This window comes from Lytechinus variegatus, chromosome 12 (assembly GCF_018143015.1).
Source record: "Lytechinus variegatus isolate NC3 chromosome 12, Lvar_3.0, whole genome shotgun sequence".
NCBI lineage: Eukaryota > Metazoa > Echinodermata > Echinoidea > Temnopleuroida > Toxopneustidae > Lytechinus > Lytechinus variegatus.
Genome location: NC_054751.1, coordinates 31,007,216 through 31,031,578, shown reverse-complemented (window position 1 = coordinate 31,031,578; position 24,363 = coordinate 31,007,216). Strand labels below are relative to the sequence as shown.

General features: G+C 35.8%; 2 protein-coding genes across 2 annotated transcripts in view; one reads left to right on the top strand and one right to left on the bottom strand.

Annotated features, from left to right (window-relative positions):
• Positions 1-4,019: 4,019 nt before the first annotated feature.
• LOC121425723 (ADP-ribosylation factor-like protein 3) lies at positions 4,020-12,159 on the bottom strand. The gene is made up of 5 exons (XM_041621892.1): positions 12,055-12,159; positions 9,470-9,677; positions 8,207-8,313; positions 6,549-6,740; positions 4,020-4,096 (listed from the first exon to the last, which is right to left on the bottom strand). The coding sequence occupies exons 1-5, from the start codon at positions 12,055-12,057 to the stop codon at positions 4,058-4,060; spliced, it is 549 nt and encodes a 182-aa protein (XP_041477826.1). The 5' UTR covers positions 12,058-12,159; the 3' UTR covers positions 4,020-4,057.
• Positions 12,160-15,182: 3,023 nt separating this feature from the next.
• LOC121424899 (MICOS complex subunit MIC60-like) overlaps positions 15,183-24,363 on the top strand; it is a 35,403-nt gene continuing 26,222 nt past the window's right edge. Inside the window, exons 1-2 of the mRNA XM_041620764.1 lie at positions 15,183-15,245; positions 22,328-22,409. Of these exons, the coding sequence (XP_041476698.1) occupies positions 22,371-22,409 (39 nt within the window). The 5' untranslated portion in view covers positions 15,183-15,245; positions 22,328-22,370. The remainder of the gene's footprint in view (positions 15,246-22,327; positions 22,410-24,363) is intronic.

Genomic DNA, 24,363 nt, shown 5'->3' with positions numbered 1-24,363 from the left:
ACAATAAAAGTACATGTCGGCATTTCAGATGATAGTACTGTCCCTGCTAAGTACATTCATGGATAAAATTTGAAATCTCACTAATTTAGTTCAGTCATCCACAATCTATGTCAGAGCGCCAAGAATTGCCGTTTTTCACAAACTTTACATCCAGATAAATAATTATACATGAAAAAAATTTGATGCATTTGCCATAATGATTCAAGTCAAGCAAGAGTTTGATATCAGGTACCAAAATAACATGGTAGATTGCCATGATAAACTGAAACTATCAAACAGATGCTTTAAAGGTGAGTCCATCCTGACACAACGTTGATTCGAAGAAATTGAAGAAAAAAATCAAACAAAAGTCTGGTTTCAGCTCTCGCCCTAGAACAAAAAGCTTAGCAATTTACACCATGGAACAAATATTAAAACTGATTGTATTGACCATAATGTATATGTACAATCAAATATAAACATCAATTGTAATATGAATTGCTAAGCTTCATGTTCAGGGACCTACACAGATAAATCAGAACATTAGGATAAATGGTTCCATGACATTTGCTCTGGCGACAATTGCTCCAATGGAAAATCTGCATGTTAAGCCAAACGTAACATTTAACCTACAAGACTAAATAAACCCTAATCCTTATATTTACGTTATTCTGAACCAAAAATTCTACTACAATTCCAACATTATGGCCTCTGAGATATCAAGACCGGAGCAATTGTCGCAGGAGAAAATGTCGTGCCACCGGCTAAACAAAGCCAATACATAACTTGTTCACAATAACTAGATAGAGCAGTGAGATATATAATACAAAAAAACATAAATCTCTAAGACACTTGATTTTATACACTCATATCTTTGTTCTACAAACAAATGACTATTTACCTTCAATCTTTAATGTATATACAAATTTGAGTCAACATCAAGTGTAATTTGCAATATAAAATAATATATTCAAAATACAAGGTTACTGACGGATCATATTCTACAGTTCCTTATGACATCATCTTCTATCTTCTACAATACCATAACATCATCATCATAATTGTCACTGTCGCCATCATCATCATCATAATCACCCATGTTATCACTAATGTGAAAGCACTATTAGTTTCATCCCACTTAACTAGCTGCTATCTTTCTGGAACATTAACTTGGTTTAGATTCTAGTTCATCAAGTATTATTGCCTGAATTCACGAAGGTGGTTTTGAACACTTTCAGTTGAACTCATGGGTCATGCATTAATGTACCGTGTATATAAAAAATTCCAATGCTGATGTGCGCTTCTGTCAAAGTGCGTCACATTGACACCTGCTGCCATTCTTGAATACACTATTTTATGAACAGGGTTATTAAATATCCTCCCTGCCACTTTCTGATCATGTTGACTACTAAATAAGTCACTCACAAATGAAGGCTTTGTACAAGGACTATCAGGATCTAGTATACTGACTACAGGTTCATTGTTAATGTTAATGTGTTGAAGGTCCCTTCACACTGAGCAGAACAAGGTCCAGTTCCCACTGGTAGAACAGATCTATTCATTTCATACTACCGTTTCTATTCATTTTACAAATAAATTCTAATTAATCTATTCACTCAGTATCAGAGTTACTAGGTACCTACTTGTACAGTATGTCAAATTTTTGAGGTGGCATGCACATGTGAAAATAAATTACTGAATAAACTATACTCAAGAGGCAGGAATTGAACTCAAGGTGATTACAGCTGCAATCAATGCACATGAATACTGGGGAAGTACAAAGAGAATTTTGACATAAGCAGAGTATTGAATTTCTTCTCCACTTTCAGTAGCAACGTGAATATTGATCTGAAATGGATTAAATACGATGCGATCTTTTGAGCCTTGAATGTAAAGATCGATACAAGAACAACTTCATTTGTAATTACACTCACGATTTCAGTGGGTTACAGCGCTTTTCTTTTTAACAAATGAAATTCATAACAATCACTTCTGATCTAAAATACACAATAATCGATATCACAGCAATTTGCAATGTTAGGACTTAGCCCCCAGAAAGAGAAGGTGGGGGGGGGGGGGGGGGTTCAAGTGCAATTATGAACTTGGTGTATATATATATATATATAGCACTACTTAATACATACAAACATACAACCTACCCCACACAATGAGGTACATCCCCTAATAAATAGTGTAAAAATGAGCAGTCAAATACCGATTATCTGTTTCATTGGACTTTAAGGACATTGGATGAGTTAGGACGTATGGTAAATATGTGTTTATCAACTCAATTACAAACATGCTTTGGTTTATAAAGTGTAAAGAGTCTATACTTAGTACATTAAACTGGTTTTACTCACAAAAACACTTGGTCAGATTATACTTTGCAGATTAAATACAAAAATCATCCCAGCAGTGTTTGCATTGAGGCCAACAGAAGTGCAAGGTGCCTTTTGAGGGCTTACATATTTTCTGAGATGTCTAGGATTTAATAAAACAAATAAAGCTTGATCTGTTCCCTAAATATGTGACCAGCTACCCCCCCCAAAAAAAAAAATAACAACAACAAAAAGTCGGCAGGGAAGGATCCCTGTAAAAAAAAAAACCTAAATTGTAATTCTTCAAAAAGCCAAAATAAAATTAGCTCATCTGAAAGAACTTCTTTGTACTGTCAAGATTTGAAGTCAGCAAAAAGAAGCTACTGAAAACTGCTTATCTAAAAACAGATTTGAAGATTTGAAGTTGTAGGGTTGAATACAAAACAAGATACAAGAGTTTCTTTGATGCAGACTCCTTGGAAGTTAAATTGAGATTGCACAATGTGCCCCTGAACTTCAAACATTTTCTCCTTATTTTGTGAAGCTCTCTTTTAGTATCTTCAGCATTCAAACAAATACTTGAGGAGGTCGTTGTTGATCAATTTCGAGTTATGTATCATTTTAAAGCTCAGGAAGTAGTTTTTCAAGCTCAATAAAAATCTCAAAAATTTTTTTGCTTTGGGGGTAGCTGGTCACATGTTATACCATCTTGGGTGACTTCATACACACTTTTAAAAAAGTAATATACATCTCCCTGCCATTACTTTACTGGAGGAGAGGAAATCTCCAAAATATCACACAGGATGACTGGAGAAATAGAGATTTTTTTTTCAGAGATGTGTGCAGAGTCACGGGGTCACAGAAATAGCTACAACACCTACTTTTAAATTCTACAATTCAATGCCGAAAACACACGATAATCCTGAGCAATAATCTGTTATCATCAGTGATGCGATCCATAATAGTGCAAAAGTCTCTAATTATATCAATCACTGTGTGACTCTGAATGTATGTAAACTTGCAAATGCATTTTGCGATGACTCCTCTGGTGCGAATGCATCCAAACTTGTATACTGATATATCAAACTGATATATCAACTGGTGCCAATGAGTATCTTTGTGTACCTTTTTCACTGGGTTGTCCACAAGTTTGTATGCATGCAAGCTCGAGTATTAATCAGTGAATGTGTGCAAACCCTTTATATTGTCAATGCATGCAAACCCGTATTCATTTTGAGAATGTGAACAGTCTAAAGGGTGATGTGAATGTATGCATTGATTGATTTCACTGAAATACCAACCAGACTGAATGCATGCTAAGCCCAATAAGGATATTGTGAATGTGCGTGAACCCCTTGAATGGAAGTGTGAATGCATGTACTTCCTTTTTTAGTGATACACCATCCAGTGTGAATGACTGTATACAACCTCCGGCACTGAAATATCTAACAAGTGTGAATGCATACAAACTTAATATAAATCATCTAGTATGGACGCAAAACCCGTTTACACCAGGGGGAATGTATGCAAGCTCCTATATATATATATATATATATATATATATATATATATATATATATATATATATATATATCAAGAAGCATGAAAATCACAACCCCTTGGTGGAAAATGTAAATATAGTGTGATATATCAACAAGTGTGAATAAATCCAATCCTGCAATGGTCAGTTTACTGATGAATTACGACCTCCTTCACACTCTCTACTTATAGCCTTTAGCTTAGGATGATTGTTAGCTCTCTTACTTCTTCATGTTCTTCATAACCCACTCCATACCTTTCTGTAGAAAAGAAGAAAAAAGCAATATAAATGCATTACTACAATCATTGATTCATCAAAGGGTATAACGGAGAGAGCTACACTAACCATTTGTGATTGATTGTACCGGTATCATTTTGAACATGGATTGCCAGAGACTTAAAATAATGCTTAATTTTGCAATTTGTAGTATCTTTATGTTACAGGGCTTAGATGTCACATGGCATATCCTCTTAACAATACAGCTGTACTTACAGTGAGCCTACTAAAAAAAATTGTTTCGTTGCCCTCATAGGCTCCCAAACGGTAAGTTGGGTCAGTCGGGTGGTTTTCTTTATTACCTTCAGTGCTCCACTGCAAGATAGCAATTAACTTTTCATAATAACATATTTTGGTCATATCATTTTATCGTGATATATCAACACAATCATAAAACCATTATCAAACATTCAATATTTTTTCTAGATGACATAATTTCGATAATACTGAAATATCACCAAGCACCATTAACTACTTTCTGTGTAAAAATTAATCCATCTGTCTAGCCATGCACACACTAAAGACAAGGTATGTCACTTTTCAAAAATTCTGTCATTTTGAGAAAAAATAAGAAATTTCTCTTTCATTTTGTCTAAGACCCTGTTCTCATTATCATCCTAAAACTAGTTTAACGTGTAATAGGAATACTTGAAGCGGTCTTGGAAGCGATGTTCCAAACCAGACATAGTTTTCAAGATTGGTTTGCCTGGTTTTAGCATAAGTGAGAACACAACCCTTCTACAAGAAGAGATCTTTGCACATTTTGAGTGCGCTATTCCACACTGCGCATGTTTCCTGGGAAACATTCTTGAAGCAACAAGACAGCTTTACGTGAAGCGCTTTTGAAAACCACTTTCAGGTGATCATGTCGGAACGCTCGCAGAGCGATCTTCCTGAACCAGTTTCCAGTAAACTAGTTTTAAGAGGTATAATGAATATGGGGTCTAACAATAACGGTCATCTCTAGACCTGGTCACACCAGGTAAAATTTTGAACAAGCATATGAACAAAATTTGAGGAAAAATTCACAACTTTCAGACCACCGAATCATGATTGACAAAATCCAACCACGTTATTGTAAAGAATATGTAAAATTCTGTTTTGCGATTCAAGTGTTGTCAATGGCTAATTTACTTTACAAAACATGAAATGCATTTAAAATTATGGTCGAGTATTACAATACGAAAATAAATTTGGATATGTTGAAATTCTCTCTTCCAATTGGAAATAAAAGGTATCTTTTGACCATAAAACATTATTATTTGAGAAGTGAAGAAACACTATCTGTCACATGATTTTACTCAGACTCTTGTTTTTTCCCTCTGATAACCTGATTATTTTCATATTAAAAAACAAGTCCACCCCAAAAAACTGTAATTTTCATAGAGAAAAATCAAACTAGCATAACACTGAAAATTTCATCAAAATCGGATGTAAAATAAGAAAGTAATGACATTTTAAAGTTTTGCTTATTTTTCACATAACAGTGATATGCACAACTCAGTGACATGCAAATGAGACAGTCGACGGTGTCCTCACTTACTATTTCTTTTGTTGTTTTTTTTGTTTGAATTATACATTATTTCATTTTTTACAGATTTGACAACAAGGGCAGATTTTACAGAACCATATAGTATTATACAATGCTAATTCCACATGTTCAGGGAGGAATTAATCATTGTGTCACTTGACAATGAGAAGAAAATTAGAATGTTTCATTTTTCATAAAATACAAAAGAAATAGTGAGTGGATGACATCAATAGTCTCCTCATTTGCATACCGACCAGGATGTGCATGTAACTGTTTTGTGAAATTAAGTGAAACTTATCAAAATGTCATAACTTCCTCATTTTACATCCAATTTTGATGAAATTTCCAGTGTTATGCTTGATGATTTTTTCTCTTTTTATTCAAATCCACTTTTTGTTGGGGTGGACTTGACCCTTAAAGATGAATTCCAGTATTGGTAACGATCTGAAAATGACTTTTTACAGAATCTAATATAATGACCACCCAAGTGTGTGTTTGTATGAATAAAAAATATGCGCCAAAGGATTCTGGAAGAAATTGTGTAATTGCTGAGAAATATGCAAAATAAGCGCGGATTCGGTCACTTCCGTCGGGTCTTTATTCCAGCAATAATAATACGCTGTCCCACGTGTGCCTATCTGTGTTGGTGATCTTCAGTGTGAACAATTTTCAGCGTAGATTTCAAGATTGCACAAAGTTCAGTTTATGTAACTTTACCAGATCTAGATCCTCGATGATATACTGACAATTAAGATTGGTTTTACAGACTTTCTCATGAAATCAGTGTTTACTGCAACTACTGGAATTACTCATTAAAGAGGAATGCAGGAATTATATGTCCAAGAGGTTTCCACTTTGTGAACAGACCCATACTGGATACACTTTAAAAAAAAGGAGTACTTACGCTTAAACCCTCTCCCGTAACAGCCGAACAACTTTGTATTTGCCATGCCCTATCACGTATTCTTTGAAGATCAAGGTTTTTCGCATCCGAGATCTCTGCCGGAGATGCAGCACCGAGAAGATCCTGTTTATTGGCGTATACTAATAGAGGTACCCCTTGTAACCCGTCTTCGTCCAACAAATCAGAAAGTTGCTGTGTGACAGAAAAAAGGTGATATAAGATAATAATATAGGGCAATTCCATCAAAATATAAAGTATGTATGTATATGAGGGACCTTCATAAAATTCTCTGTATCTGATTTTTTGTTCTTTTGACAGTCTGTAATGCTCTCAAATGACCATGACTTGGTCAGTTTAGGTGAAGATGATTATGATAATAATGCACAGCATTTGTATAGTACCATATATCTGTCAAAGACATTCAAAGTTTAGTGAAGTGAAATTTGAGAAAATGGGGGTCAGATGTACAGGCTAGGTGTAAAAATGGCGGAGGTAAAAGTGCCATTTTACCTCTGCCATTTTTACCTCTGCCATTTTTACCTTTGCCATTTTTACCTCTGCCATTTTTACCTTTGCCATTTTTACCTCTGCCATTTTTATCTTTGCCATTTTACCTCTGCCATTTTTACCTGGCACCGATGTACAAACAGGTTGATTATTTTATGTAATTGTCCTATATTATAATGGTCAACTAAATACCTGCTATAATTCACACATGATAATAAATAAAAAAACAGAAACTTTTGAGGCAGAAATTTTAACAAGTACAGTCCTAAACATTCATTTCTGTGCATGTGACCTTTGTCGGAATGGCATAAATTGTAATTTTGGTGACTTCAATTATTGTGCAGCAATCACAAGTAGGCCTACATGTACTTATCTGCATTATAAACTTCACTTCCTTACTGACGTCAAACTTGAAAACAGAACTGAGCTTACTTTAAAACCAGTCTCAATCAACAATGGGTGATTTCAAGTCCGGTGTTGGCCTTGGTGTTGGTGTTGAAATTTGGATTGCTTCCCTTGGCTCCAAAACTTATTCACAGTTTGCAAAACTGATCCAGTTCACATTATTAACACCTCAACAACTAGTGACTTACTTTTCAGGACCATCTTCATTTTATGTTTGGTGTTATAATCATGTAAAAATTGACCTAACACCAACACCAAAAGGTCAACACCGTACTCGAAATCACCCATTGGGCAGAGGATCACCACTCTCACACAAAGATTTGTGATTAATTTCAAGGTTGAAAACTCCATATTGATTGGTCATTGTGCAATAAGAGACACCACAGGTAATGGCTGATTGGCCATAGCATTATCAAGATTGACAGCAAACATTTGCCTTATGGACCTGGGCCCCGTTGTACACAGAGTTACGATTGATCCAATCAATCCCAACTATGGAAAGCCATCCAAGTCAACATATGAAATGCATGTTTGTTCAAAAAAAATTCTAGATATGAATCCATATCCATAAATTCATTGATTTCTTGACAAAGTGGAATGTTCTCCAGGTGATGTTCTCCTTTGATTACAAAGGACATTTTTCAAATTTCCTGTAGAAAAAATTATGACACTGATAGATTTCCATAGAGTTACGATTGATCGGATCAATCGTAACTCTTTGTACAGCGGGGCCCTGATGTACTTACCGTACTTGTCTCTTCAAATCTTCCATGGTCAGCACTATCTACCACATAGATTAAAACATCTGTGTTTTGGAAATAATTTTTCCAGTACGGCCTAAGTTTCCGTTGTCCTGTAATAAAAGGTGTGAAAATGACAAAATTGAGGGGGAAAAAACCATCAGCCATATTACTTAGTTCCTGTCCACTTGAAAAAATGGAATAGAGACTTAACCTTCAAATTAAATGCCTGTTGAAATTATATGACTTGACTGACCTGAGGTTAAGATTTTGATGTCAAAATCATACGTGATCATGGTGTTTCACAAAGATTTTATTTATTTATTTTTTTAAATGCCAACGCATTTCTGAAATACAACACGCAATTTTATTGATCAATACACAGTAGTGCGCATCCTCTTTGCATGATCTGACCAATGCTGTTATGCCTTTCATAACGTGGGGGGGGGGGGGCGTTCGCAAAGATGTAAGTATGACTTAACTACATAAATTTTTATGCCGACGCACTTCTGAAATACGGCAATCTTATTGATCAATACGCAGTAGTGTGCATCCTCTTTGCATGATCTGACCAATGTGGTTATGCCTTTTATAACGCGAGTAACTAGGCATTTACAAAGTGCGACTCTACATGTAAGTCATACTTAAATCTTTGTAAAACCGGGGGGGGGGGGGTACATGTAGGTTGTTGTGCTCTGTCTTCTGTGCAGTTATTATATTTCATACATTCATACTAAAGCAGACTTCGGCTCTTTAAAAATATGTATCCATGTTAATGGTTGATAATTAGATTCATGGTTTAACTGAAGCCATGGTCTTAGCCTGTGTTTATTGTCTATTGAGAGGCAGTAAGTGTAAAAACTACATTAGGATACACTGTATAATTCATATGTTTGCTGTGTGCCCTTTTTCATACTAAATAGTGGTGAAGAAAGTTATTTCATTTTCATCAATTTCATTTGTTGCATGAAAAGAGCTGATTAAATACCAACTGAAACAGATTTGTGTCACATTTGGTTATACATAAACCACAGAATCTGTCCACGAATTCATTTAAACTTTCAGAGTTAATGTCTATTTATATCATAACAACAAGAATAATAAAAATAACAAAAATTTTTAATACAATTTATAAATAATAATAAATACAGTAGTGGAGGGCTTTATGTGGATATATTTCAAAGCATACGTGTGGGCTGACTTACTGACAAAACAACATATAGACTACATCAACAGCAAAAAAAAAATACGAAAAGATGACCAACCTACCTCCAATATCCCAAACATTTAAATTTATACCTCCCGATGCTACACTTTTGATGTTGAATCCTTCTGTGGGCGAGATATTTTGAGCCTCTTCATGCGCTAATTTCTTCAGAATGGTCGTCTTTCCAGCATTGTCCAGACCTAGGAGCAGAACACGCAGTTCCCTCTTGTCTTTCCGCTTCATCTTTCGTAATAAATCTAGTAACCCGGGCTGTGAAACAAACAAACATGATAATATCATATATCTCAATAAACAAAGTAAAATTCACAAAGAAAAATGCTGAAAATTTGATCAAAATCGGATTTAATGAAGAACAAAGTTATTGAATTGTCAATATTCCAGTGATCGAAACAGAAAAAAAGATTCCCTTCTTTTTTTTTTAAAGAAAAGAAAAGAAAGGGTCAGACCACTCGTATTTGCTTTGTTGACAAACAGATTGAGGGGTCTACACGAGTTTGATCTGGTAAGAAACCTTCAATTTTTGGCAGTGTATACAGCCACACGCGTGTGTCTTTACCATCCAGCCACACGCGTGTGGTTATATCCAGAACACCTATCTGTGGATACCGCCACACGCCGCCAGTAATAACAGTAAAACGCGTATGTAGGTCTGACCGTCTATATCACGATCAAAATAACCTCATTTCTTCATTAAATTCTTACATTCTAAACCACTCTGATTTCTTTAAATCATTTCAATTTCATTCTCACCGTCTTCTTTTTTCTTGTCTTGGTACAAAAGGCCGCCTGTTAAATAGCAAATTTCCACACTTTTTCTACTTGTGTCGATTCTCTACTGACTCTAGGCTATGTGCGCGTACGTGCGCGCATACGTACGAAACCCAAACTGTGTATGTCTACTACTACTGCACTGCGCTAACGCTGTATGGGTCTGCCACCGCGAAGGAAGCCAGAATCGACACAAGTAGAAAAAGAGAATTTGCTGTTAAACAGACGACCGTTTGTAACAAGACAAGAAAAGCAAGGAGAGAAGACGGTGAGAATGAAATTGAAACGATCTAAGGATATCAAAGGGGTTTAGAATGTAAGAATTTAATGAAGAAATGAGGTTATTTTGATCGTGATATAGACGGTCAGACCTACATACGCGTTTTACTGTTATTACTGGCGGCGTGTGGCGGTATCCACAGATAGGTGTTCTGGATATAACCACACGCGTGTGGCTGGATGGTAAAGACACACGCGTGTGGCTGTATACACTGCCTCAATTTTTCGCCTTTTCATTAATCGAATTTTGAAACCTTCATACGCATTGTTATGAACTTGTAAAATATCAAATAAAAAAACATTTAGCAATTGCGGTACTCAGGCCTTTGGGAAATCCATCTTTGTTTTGGTGAGTCTCTTATACATATATGGCAGGCGGTTCAAGGCTCTATGATGAAGAAGTATATGTAACGTATTGTATTACCGGACACTATCATATTTCCGGACGCGCATGTTACTGCGTACGAAATCAATTTCGTACCGTAAGACTTCCGCAGTTCAATTTCACAGATCAATTCAAAGAACAAGTTTGCAAAAACAAGGCCAAAAAATCTAACTTTTACCTTATTTTTCTCTAAAATGACAGAAAATGCTTAAAATATAGTTTTGCATTAACAATTGATCCCAATTGATCTATTTTCTGATGGCAAAACGGACCTAATTTCGGGCCTGATTCGCCGAATTTCAATCTCGTCCGCTCCGTCGATATCAGATCGTCGACGGCTAGTTCTCAAGGTATACCCCGGCCGTCCGTGCGCGAGGTAGATAGAGAGCCGTCAACGATCGTCTGCGCACGAGAACTTGACTGAGGGTCACGATATGAACGAGCATTAATACTGGAAAGTGCCATATCGAACACGCAATCAAAAAAAAAATTAAAAAATGAAATTAGTTAGCAAACACCAATTTATTACAAAGATCTGCTCAAAATCGATATAAGAAAGCAAACAAAAACTTAGAATTTACTCATGAGATGATATATCATGAAAAAATCACACCAACTCTTTCTTACATCATTATAATCAAGAATATTTTTACCCGTCCGTCGCGCGTCCGGAATTATGATGTAATTTGTTACGCACGAAAATAATTGTTTTTCGCGGAGGGGTATGCGGCAAGTGCGGTGCAAAGAAAACGGTTGGAAAATATAAAATAATTTCATCATATTCATAATTTTCAGAATATTTGGAATAGCAAGGTATAATTTTTCTTCATTGTATTTCCTCTGGTTGTCATTTTTAAAGCACTGAAATAAAGGTGTCCGGCAATAGGATACACTGCCATATATGTCAAAGTATTAAAAAATATCGGAGACTTCAAGGCTAGGCACGGCCGGGCAGTTTTCATCGAGATCGAGATAGCCCGGCGGGCCCGGGGCCGGCCCCATCACCATCCATCTGCATGACCGGATCGCGTGTCCGACGACGCCGGACGGTATGCGAACTTCAAGTTCAACTTCAAGCTTGCATTGTCCATATTTTTTCGATACGATACGCTTTAGCACAAATTACAGAATAATAGAAAATCATGAAAGGTAGAAACACACAAGGGATGATATAAAGAGTCCAATATTTCTTACCATTCTTAGAGGTATAAGAAACCAATTCAGTGATGAAATCAGTAGAAACGCTTTCTGTAACTAAGCTATGTGACGTCAAACCGGACCCAAATTGGTGCGGCATGTAAACGTAGAGGGCGTCAACAATTACACTGCTGTGGAGTTCACCGGTCCACTCATGCAGCGCGCAGCGCATAATGCTCCGGGAGATAGCTCGACATGGTTTTGGCTTTTGCAGCTTTCAACATGTTCAAAGTAATTTACTGTGCAAACCCTTGACTATATACCTTGATACAAGTTTTATTGCAAATTTCCTTGGAGTATATGCGACTATTTATTTTGTTCTGTTGTATTTGAAAATTAAAAAAAAAAATCGGCAAATTATACCTATCCTTGAGCTCCCTCTCTCCCCCCTCCTCTCTCCCTCTCTATTCATGCACACCCCTTTCTCATGTTTAGGACTTGCCCCCTTTTTCAATATAGCCTATACAGCTGTACAGTGATGCAAGTGAGCAGAGCGATTGAACACAAAATGAAATGTTCATGTGAATTTTATGACTTTTATTTTGCGAAAATTTGTCATTTCTCTGGAAACATACACCAACAAACTTATCGTGCTTATAGAATGTAATTGAGACCGATACCTATATAGTCCTAATATTTAATGAAATTGCCTTGAAGGTATTAACAAATAATAGCTCAGCTGCATGGTCACTCATGATTACACAGGGTCTGGATTTATTTCAAATCTTAACTGTATACAGTGTATCGCTGGACTCAAATCTAATGGATTCACCAATATTATGCAAGCAGTTGAGAGCTATCAAATATTACAAATGAACTTGCTCTTCAGGTTGAACAGATCCTACGATCATCGAAAATAGCGGGATCACTATTTTGATTCAATCCATTAATTGACTTTTTTTTCAATTGAAAAAAAAGAGGACGCGCCTTTATTGTCCGCTCAGAGATGGGTGCAGATAAAAAACAAACAAACAAATGTGTTGTCTTACGTGGTATTGCAGATGCAGGGGCATACGTAGGCCCTTGGCTTATATAGTCCTAGCCCCCCCCCTATTTCCCCTGTTTATGTGTGTTTTTGTTATGTTGTTGTGTGATGGTAAACTTTGATCTCATTTTTTCCTTGTTTCTGAAATCTGAATGAACTCATCTCTGACATTCCTCTGTCAGGAGAGTCCGGGGTTAGGGGTTTAGTCCTATACCTTTTGAACCGATCGAAAAGGTAAGCCTAATTACATGTTAAGGACTGCTTGCACTTGGCCATGCGTAGTTAAATATTTCAATAATCAAATATTGCGAGCGCGAAGTGCGAGTTGAAAATTTTTGACATTTCTACGTAAAGAATGGAAACATTTAATCAATATCGTGAACGGATAGCTATACAACTAAACAATAGATGCGAGCGCGAAGCACGAGCTGAAAAAAATTGAAAATTAGACCTAAAAACGGGACACTCGATCTATTCATGTTTTGTAAATCATGAAAAGGATATGTAATAGAGGATCTTCCTACAGTAATGTGAGCACAAAGCGCGAGCAGCTGCGCGGCCGTGTTTCAGATTTAATCCTCTCATCTAAGGCATTTTAAAAAGGCATCTATCACTGAAAATCAACTTAGCGCGATGCGCGAGCTTAAAATATTTGATGTTTCGTTCTAAAAAGGGGTCCGAATATCAGCTCCATGCATATTTCAAGCACTTCAATTTTTGCCGGGAAAATATTGTGAGATGGATATGGATCGCACTTAAAGGAAACCAAAACAAAAGAAAAAAGCAAGGAAAGAGTAAAATGAGAGGAACAATTTAAAAAAAGTTTCATCAAAATCGGTTACGAAATAAGCAAGTTATGGACGATTAAAAAGTCTTGTTGTAGTTACTATGTGGATCCTCAAATATGGCTGATTTTGTGGACAACTCTCCATTTGTTTTCTAGTACACATATTTTCAGATTTTCCCCGGGTTATTTTACATATTTCACATTATCTCTTCCTGACCTTGACATATATGGTGTGGATTATATTTTCCCATGACAGATATGTTGTGCTCAGAAGGAGGCAAGATGCAATTTGAAAGATAATGAGGAAAATCTGAAAATTGGCAAAACAAATGGAGAGTTGTCCACAAAATCAGCCATTCTGAGGATACCCATATAAAAAGTACAACAAGAGTTTTCAAACTCCCATATATAACTTGCTTATTTCCCGATTTTGATGAATCTTTTTTCTTAAATTGTTCCTCTCATTTTACTTTTTCCAATAAGATTACTAATTCTCTTCTTGGGTTTTGGTTTCCTTTGATAAAGAGCTGATATTTTATTACTTTGAGTTTTTACATACATCCTTAGGCATAGGACATGTCATCTTTCTATTCCTCTTGCTAATTAAGCGCGAGATGAAACAAAAGCGACAATTCAATTATTAAATTGACATCTTATTTATTAATGCATAATGAGGGCGCTGAATTAATGTGAGTGCAAATCGAAAGCCGAAATTTTTGATAAACTGTCGTGAAAATGGGATTTTAAGTAGTTTGTTGTGCATACTTGACACATAACTCGCAATATAAATGCGAGCGTGCAGCGCTACCTGCCCTACCTGACACCTGAAAAGGGATATTTTGACAACTTTATGGAATACACGAAAATAATTAGTACCTGATCAATCAAAATTTGCGCCAAGCGTGCAGCGCGAGCAAAAAATACTAATATTGTGACAATAAAACTGCAATTTATACAGAGCACTTTATCTAAAAATATCAATTTGTAAATCACACAAAATAATATATTTCCGAGGTGAAATATGTTTTGTATATTGACTTCCAAACTTGATATTTAAGCTCCATATTGAACAAGTTATGTAAATCACCTAGCAGGCAATGCGAGCGAGAAGCGCGACCGAAAATTTTATAAAGTGACGTAATTCCCCTCAATATCTTTTTGTTATCGTCTTCCTCCTCTTTTTTCTCCTCTCTTTTCCCCCTATTTGCTTTCTTTCCTTTTTATTTTTTTTGGGGGGGCTCCTCTAATAGGTGGGGGGGGGGAGGGGAGGGCGGGCCCCTTCCCCCCCTGGATCCGCCTATGCATACAACCAAGTCAAGGGGAAATTTTATAAGGAGGAATTTTTGGAAGTGAGATATTTTTTTTAACAAGCGCCTGTTTGCGAAGACTATCGGACAACAGCCTCGTCTTTGGAAGGGTAGGCACTTAATACTTCAGTTTGAAAGGACACTCGTAAAATGACGTCACTCTCGCCGATGAATATTCATTAGATTGTGGTCGTGTGTGTTCCATACAAACATGCACACAGAAGTGCATGCATGCAGAGAGTTATATGAGAGGAACATTGGCTCCAGAGAGAAGTTGTCAATAACGTGTGTGTACTATTCCATGCTGTCCGCATGGGAGAGAGTGCATGGCAATTCGGTTAAACGAAGTTTCCGATATAAAGAGATAATTACTCTATGTACAGTAGACGTATACTGTAATAGAGGCAAATGTCAGATCAGGGGAGGCTGGAGTACAATCAGGTTTTCTTTTTGTAAGGGAAGAATAGTGTATAATTATAGCCAATTGATCTAAGTAAGGGAAGTGAACAATAATGTTTTTTAAAAAGAATGGAATATACCTGCATGGTGAAGCCAATTTGAAAGGAGGTGAGGCAAGTTTCAATGGAGGTTATTAAAAAAATAAACTGTACAACACATTATAGTGAAGCCAGTTTAAAAGGAGGTGAGGCAAGTTTCAATGGAGGTTTTTTCAAAAGAAACTGTACCACACATATCATGGTGAAGCCAGTTTAAAAGGAGGTGAGGCAAGTTTCAATGGAGGTTTTATAACTGTACTCTAAATTATGGTGAAGCCAATTTAAATGGAGGTCAGGCAGGTTTCAATGTAGGTTTTTTAAAAAGAATAAAGGGTACCACACATTATGGTGACGCCAGTTTAAATGGAGGTGAGGCAATTTTCAATGGAGGTTTTTTTTTTAAAGAATAAACTGTACCACACATAATGGTGAAGCCAATTTAAAAGGAGGTGAGGCAAGTTTCAATGGAGGTTTTTAAAAAGAAAAAACTGTACTGGTATTATGGTGAAACCAATTTTAAAGGAGGTGAGGCAAGTTTCAATGGAGGTTTTATAACTGTACTCTAAATTATGGTGAAGCCAATTTAAATGGAGGTCAGGCAGGTTTCAATGTAGGTTTTTTAAAAAGAATAAAGGGTACCACACATTATGGTGACGCCAGTTTGAAAGGAGGTGAGGCAAGTTTCAATGGAGGTTTTTTAAAAAGAATAAATGTACCACACATATCATGGTGAAGCCAGTTTAAAAGGAGGCGAGGCAGGTTTCAGTGGAGGTTTTTAAAAAAGAACAAATTATGGTGTAGCCAATTTAAAAGGAGGTGAGGCAAGTTTCAATGGAGGTTTTTAAAAAGAAAAAACTGTACTGGTATTATGGTGAAACCAATTTTAAAGGAGGTGAGGCAAGTTTTAATGGAGGTTTTTATAACTGTACTACAAATGATGGTGAAGCCAATTTAAAAGGAGGTGAGGCAAGTTCCAATGGAGTTTTTTATAACTACTACAAATGATGGTGAAGCCAATTTAAAAGGAGGTGAGGCAGGTTTCAATGGAGGTTTTTGAAAAAGAATAAACTGTACTTCAAATGATGGTAAAGCCAACTTGAGAGGTGAGGAATGGAATGGATTTTATGTAGAAGCAAACTTTTCCATTCCCCCAATACGTAAAAATCCCCTTCTCAAAAATCCAATTATCACTGAAATGGAATATACATAATATATTTTTTTATAAGCCAGGTTATGCAAAATAATCATGTCATCCTTTGTCAACAAGAAATCTGTACATGTCCTCTGGAGAAAAAATAATACCTTGGCCGCCTTTTAATTTCTAAGTTTTGATTTTATTAGTATTTTACTTAGCAATTTGGCTGGCTTAACAAAATGCTTAAACTTGCATGCAGATCAGATCTCAGAATTTACCTTATCCAAAATGAGATAAATACTAATACCCATTGTGATGTTATAAATTTTTATCCAAATAGTGCCAAATGTATGAATGAATTTCTGTGCGTTTCATTTTTGGATATGCAGACTTAAGTCTAGTAGATGGCCGACTTACATTTAGGCAAAATACTTAGCCAAAAAAATGCAATTGAATACCAACGATGGATAAGTATTTTACTCTAGCAAAATACTGAGTAAAATATACTTAAAATTGTGGCTTTAAGAATAGCATTGAATACTGGGGTACCCTGTTCCTCATCATCATTATTATCCCACTACCACACCAGTTTCTGCAGCACAAAGTTGAACTTTCATGGGTTGAGTCCATTTCAAAGCAAACACTCACTTTAACTTTCTCTTACAACATGACGTCCACACACTGGCAATCACATCATTACAACACCAACCGTCAGAGTACAACAGAACTGCAGTTACCATAGCATTACCCCAACACACCACTCAATTTTTAATTCATCCAAATGAAATATGACTGTGTTGCACAAAGAAAAACTATGTAGTCATAGTAGATTTTATTGACTTGCACATTTATAAGGCTATACATATATTTTGAGCGATTGCTCTGTTGTCATCAGTGATAGTTCGTACCCACTGTGCTTATGGCCAACTTTGGTAAAGGCATACATTGAATAAACTTTTATAAGATACAGTTTTTAAACCTTGTATATGTACTGAAAATGATGACAGAATATTTTCTTAAAAAATAACATTAAAACTGCATGACAGGTTATACAACATATTTCAACATGAACTATTTCACAATTTGCCAACATGACAATAAATACTAAGCTTAAAACATATAGAAGCTGATATTGGATGGAAAAGAAAATCTATGTCATACAGCTTGAAAGACATTACATATGTATGCACTTAATGGTATCTATATGATCATGAAGTTCTTCTACACAGCTTGATAATGTTGATTTATCCAGTTTGGCAAGTACTGTTGTGGTTGAGGCAAAGTTAAGGGTTGTTCTGAATACTAAACCCCATTTTGTGTAACAACATGAAATCTATCAGAGTAACATGAAATAGTGCAAGAGACGAAAATACTAGCAGCTAGGCAAGCTGTTTTACATAAATGTTTTTTTTTCATATGCTCTTTGATATTTTTTCTCAACATAACGAAATTTGGCCAGCCACCCAAATATCAACAATAAGTTGCCAGTGAAGGTTCGTAGAAAATAACCAAAATGGTAATTCGGTTTTCCAAACGTATATTAGAACATTGGGTTATCCAAAAAATATTTTTTTCTTCATACTGTCAAAATGTGAGGTTGTAAAAGTTGAAGACAAAATACAAGACTTCGATATCCGTGTTTTGCTCACTGCTAAGTAGTTGAACTACATATTACACATCGCATGCTTAAGTGAACCCCATATCTTGTTCTCTTATTTGAAGCTCTCACCAAACTTCTTCTGCATTCAATCAAGTACTAGCGAGGGATATTATTGATCAATATTATCAAGATAAATCATTTTACAGCTTAGGATGTGATTGTTCAAGATCAATGAGAATCTTTAAATCAATGTATTTACTGTTGGTATTGGGGTGTCTGGACACATATAGCAACATACTCTTGCTGTTAAAAAGAACAAGTGATAATTACAATAGTTAACAGCAAGTATTAACTGCAGTTTGAGTAAATAAAAATATACACTATAATACAGTTTAAAATACGTTTATTTTCAGTACTGGCAGGCCTAGGATCATGATAAAAGATGATAAGATACTAAAAGTTGGCAAGTACTGTGTGCTAATGGCATGCATTCTAATCAAGTTTATGCACAAACATCTACAATGACTGTTATGTGGGCAGCAAAAATTGTGGCAAATTATGTTCAGAATGATATGAGACATTTTAACAATACTGAATAAAACACAAAGGTCATTTAGTCTTGCATCAAATACTTATTGATCAGCCTCAATGCCGATTAATGCAACAAACAATGTATCATTATTTACACAGGTTAACATTTGCAAGTATCCTAAGGAACCCTAAGTTGAATGGATACAATTAGTTGATGTTTTATGACTAACTAGATGGATTCTCAAATACATGCAGTCAAAACTTATGGCACTGTCTTTGCTAGACCAAGAATACATTATATATTTACATTTTTAACATGACCTTGCCGACAATAGAAATTTGACTTAAAACCTTCACTAACACAAGAGGTAATTTTCAAATTGATCCTTTCAAAGATTTGAGGAGATTAAAAAGTTATCAGTCAGAGTGCAGGTCCCTATGCTACAGAGCTACCAAGTCTCATGCATTATGCGTGAGACTCGAGCATTTTGGACTCTTGTTCATCCCGTCAAATCTCTGTCTCACGCAACTATCACAGCCTATCCCCATATACATTGTACACAATGTCTGTGATCTCACTCAGATTCAAAGAAAATCTCACGCATAGCTGGTCTTTGAACTTGGCATCTCTGATGCTAATGAGCTAATTGGTCAGAATCATCCAAATCCTCCCGTGGCTTGTGCTTTTGTCTTCATCAAGGTCATTGAATATTCAAAACCTCTGTAGTCACAACTATCACTTGGATGAAATATGCTTTTTGAGGACATGACTGTTATACCATGAACTTTGACCTCATGGGCTAATATTTCACCAGCGATATGCACAGATAAGCCATATTGGAAGTAGAACCCTCAAATGATTCTATAAGACATGGGAATAGGAGATATTTTGGGTATACAAGTATACTGATGCCTGTGACCTATGAACTGAACTACAACTATTTACAGAGATTATCTGCATTAAATGTGCATTCAGGAACCAAGCTTGAATTTCATCCTATTGACAATTGTACAGATGATGTGAAAATGAACTGTTTGAATTTATATAACGACTGCATATCTGTAATCTTGCAATATAATCAGAACCTTACCTTAATTTTGAATTTGATCCCACAAATGATTCTTAACTGAATAACAGCAAGAATAGGATATATCATGTATTGAGTCATTGACTCTTAACCCCAAAATCTGATCAGATCATCTGTACTCAATTATACACACTTAGACTAAGTCTCAAGTTGATTAGAGCAACTATTCTTAACCCAAAACAGGCTGAGGGGAGGGTTGAATCAACTCCCCCCTCAACATTTTCTGCGATAATTCCACCCCACCGCGCGAATTTTGACCACGCCATTGCAGAGTTTATACTTAAAAGTCTTGCGCATCTTGAGACCAAATTTACGAAGCCCATGTACGCGGTTCTGAAATTACGCAACATTTTATAAGTGCATGTCTGACCAAAAATTGTGCCAAAACATGATTTTGTATACAAATTCAATGCAAATTGAGTTTTCTCATCTTAGTCATAAAGATATGATTATTTATACTTTAAACAGCTGAAATAAATTGATTTTAGCATAATTATGCTTCAAAAAGGTTGTGCAATAAATCTGGTGGAAAAACAAAGAAAAACAAAAGGTTGAAAATCAGAGAAATACATAAGAAATTCATAAAACAATAAAATACAATAGAAATTGATTTCCAAAACAATTTTTTCCAATCGAGATTGTTAAGAATGCTACAAAGAATAATTTTACCAAAACTTAGCATTCAAGGAGCTTTATTATTTAGTGAATTAGAACAAGAAGTATAATTTATGCATAAATTAGCATAATTAATTTATATAAAATAAAATCTCCTTATTTTGGAAAATTTTATCCTACAGCCTTGTTGATTACATCGCACAATACCAGCATGCAAATTATTGTGGCACTTGCGCCATCGGCAACCAAGGTCTCGGGGGGGGGGGGGAATCAACTCCCCCCGGCCACTGAACAGCCAAAAATCAAATATTTTTACAAGAGATACTGTTATGGAGTAATTTAGTACTGTTTCACAACTATAACATTCAGCTGCCAACTGCCTTTAAAAAATACATGTTTACAAATATTGCATAGGCATTGAATACATCTACGAGAAAAAGTCACAAACAGTGTCCCAGGGTATAAATTAATTTCATCAGAAAGAATGCTTGTAAAAATACCAATCTTGCTATAATATAAAATAAATTGTTAATAACATGAAAGAGAAACAATCACAGATTTGATCTTCACCTGTAGTTGCATAATGTGAATGGTGACGCACCATCAAAGGAGATAATGCTTTATTAGATCTAGCTTGACAAGGCAACATGACTTCATCAAGTAGTGGCTAAAATTGGCTTCACCATAATTCAGAGTACAGTTATAAAAACCTCCATTGAAACTTGCCTCGCCTCCTTTTAAACTGGCTTCACCATGATATGTGTGGTACAGTTTATTCTTTTTAAAAAACCTCCATTGAAACTTGCCTCCCTGCTTTTAAATTGGCTTCACCATAATTCAGAGTACAGTTATAAATCCTCCATTGAAACTTGCCTCGCCTCCTTTTAAACTGGCTTCACCATGATATGTGTGGTACAGTTTATTCTTTTGAAAAAACCTCCATTGAAACTTGCCTCACCTGCTTTTAAATTGGCTTCACCATAATTCAGAGTACAGTTATAAATCCTCCATTGAAACTTGCCTCGCCTCCTTTTAAACTGGCTTCACCATGATATGTGTGGTACAGTTTCTTTTGAAAAAACCTCCATTGAAACTTTTCTCACCTCCATTTAAACTGGCGTCACCATAATGTGTGGTACCGTTTATTCTTTATAAAAAACCTCCATTGAAACCTGCCTCACCTCCTTTTAAACTGGCTTCACTATAATGTGTTGTACAGTTTATTTTTTTTAATAACCTCCATTGGAACTTGCCTCACCTCCTTTCAAATTGGCTTCACCATGCAGGTATATTCCATTCTTTTTAAAAAACATTATTGTTCACTTCCCTTACTTAGATCAATTGGCTATAATTATACACTATTCTTCCCTTACAAAAAGAAAACCTGATTGTACTCCAGCCTCCCCTGATCTGACATTTGCCTCTATTACAGTATACGTCTACTGTACATTGAGTAATTATCTCTTTATATCGGAAACTTCGTTTAACCGAATTGCCATGCACTCTCTCCCATACGGACAGCATGGAATAGTACACACACGTTATTGACAACTTCTCTCTGGAGCCAATGTTCCTCTCATATAACTCTCTGCATGCATGCACTTCTGTGTGCATGTTTGTATGGAACACACACGACCACAATCTAATGAATATTCATCGGCGAGAGTGACGTCATTTTACGAGTGTCCTTTCAAACTGAAGTATTAAGTGCCTACCCTTTGGAAGTTGGAAGGAAGGGCACGGAATTTCACTCCTATTTCAACAGAAGATGTGGCGAGTATCAAGAAATGTCACAAGAACAATACGAGTAAGTTACTGTTTTGTAAAATAAGTGCTAAAACTACGTAATTTTGACTGATTTTCATCATAAATAAAATAGCAAAGAACTGGTCTGTACGTGTGTTCTGGTGTGTAGTCCCGTGAACTAAAAATAATGTATCCTCGGTCCACTCAAGATTATGAACAAGGTTATATGATATTCTTATCTGTTCTCTGTTACTACTCCCTGTGTGAGGAAATAAGGTTGGCAATGTTTGACTTATTTTCTCTTTTTCTTTTGGACAAATGCTTGATTTTTTACACTGTCAGTTTCCATTACAGCTATTCATCTTATTAGAATTAGGCCTACTTGGCTCTTGACTCACTTGACGTCTTGAATAAAATTGATTCTCTAAAATTATTTTTTCTTATTTTTTCTTAATTAAAAAAAAAGAGATTGAAAAATGACAATTGTCTTGCCATATTACTTTCTAACAATAGAGGGAGTACACAAAAATATGCGCAAAATTCAAGTTTTCGAGCGCTCTGGTGAATACAAAAATTACTCTCATAAGTCTCAAGAGTCAAGTTAAATTGCAATGTGTACTGTATGGATATTAGTATTTCTGGTCACAAAAGAGATATTTTAATGATTTTTTAAATTTTAAGCTGTGTAATGCATTGGTATACCTTTAGTAGAGGCACTCACACATTGTACGAGGTTAGTATGTGGGTCATTCCACGGGGTTGGGGCAACAGCACTTTTTTGTGTTCCTTATGAATTGTTAGCTTTATCCTGAAAATGTGTTTGGTGTTTTGATGTTGCAATGTGGTTTTGTTGGAAGGCAGTTATGTAAGCAATTACTTGACGCAGAAATAAAAATGTTGAACTGCAAGAATTATTGATGGTGAGACTTTAAATGATGATGTCTAGACTCTTTTTTGGGGTACCAAGTGTGACATCCAAAATGGTCATTTTCAGTTGAAGATATCTAATCAAAAGATAAACTTAGTCAAATTCAAATGGCCATAATTGATAAAGCAACATTTGTTTAATAACAAAACAGTAATGGGATAGCAAATGAAAAGAGGCTTCATATCATAAATCATTCCTACAACTCGGCATACCACCGTTACATGCGATGTCCGCGTTTATTTTTTTCTGTAACGGCGGTAAAGTGGTAAATAACTAAAAGTCAGATATCATTTTTTCCAAAGTTATGTGTCAGAAATAAAGGGCAGGCAGTAAGCAACTTTTCATCAAAAGATTAGCTTTGAAAACCTATGATAATGTCATTTAAATTAATCGAGTGTCGCCGATGTTTTGGGCGATGTCCGGGTCAAATTTGTAACGGTGGATCACATTTCATCGCGTATGTAAGAAGGAGACACCGGAGAAGAGACCGTCGTTGTATCAGACGGACGGGATGTTAGCCGCGATCCACATGCACATGAACAGCCACGATGTCGGGCGTTTTGAACCATCGCAGTTGGGAATCTTCCTGCGATGTCCGTGAAACGGTGGATTGGATCTCCACGATGTTTTCCCTTTCAAAGCAACGTAAGTACGGAGATTTATCCCGATACTCGTATTTTGAAATTAGTTAAACCTTATCTTTAAAATGTGGAACTATATTACCATGCAGAAAGTGTTTTTAAGTTTGAAAAATCTCGCTAATTTTCCATTATCTTTCACTTCGGACCCACATGTAGCTTCTTGTGTAAGTAAAATATGTAAATTAAGACATCGCCGTGTTTGTTTCCAGATTTGCTGAATGGTTCCAAAGAAAATGTTTTTATTACTGTGATTCCGTGCAAACATGTTTTGAATTGTAGCTGACATGATTCAATCGTAATTTAGTTGATTTTTTTACACCGAAATATGTTGATTCAATAGGCAAATGGATACTCAGAAACGGCTCTTTCACTGGTGATCATGACGATCACATCTCAATTTGGTACAAAATTTCTCCTTGTTTAAATTGGCTCCTACTGATTCTAGG

What these genes read in the sequence shown, in the direction of transcription:
- LOC121425723 (XM_041621892.1), bottom strand. An exon ending in AAATGTTTGGGATATTGGAG is followed by an intron (nt 8,314 to 9,469) that starts GTAGGTTGGTCA and finishes CTTTTATTACAG; the next exon opens with GACAACGGAAACTTAGGCCG. An exon ending in GATTTGAAGAGACAAGTACG is followed by an intron (nt 6,741 to 8,206) that starts GTAAGTACATCA and finishes TCTGTCACACAG; the next exon opens with CAACTTTCTGATTTGTTGGA.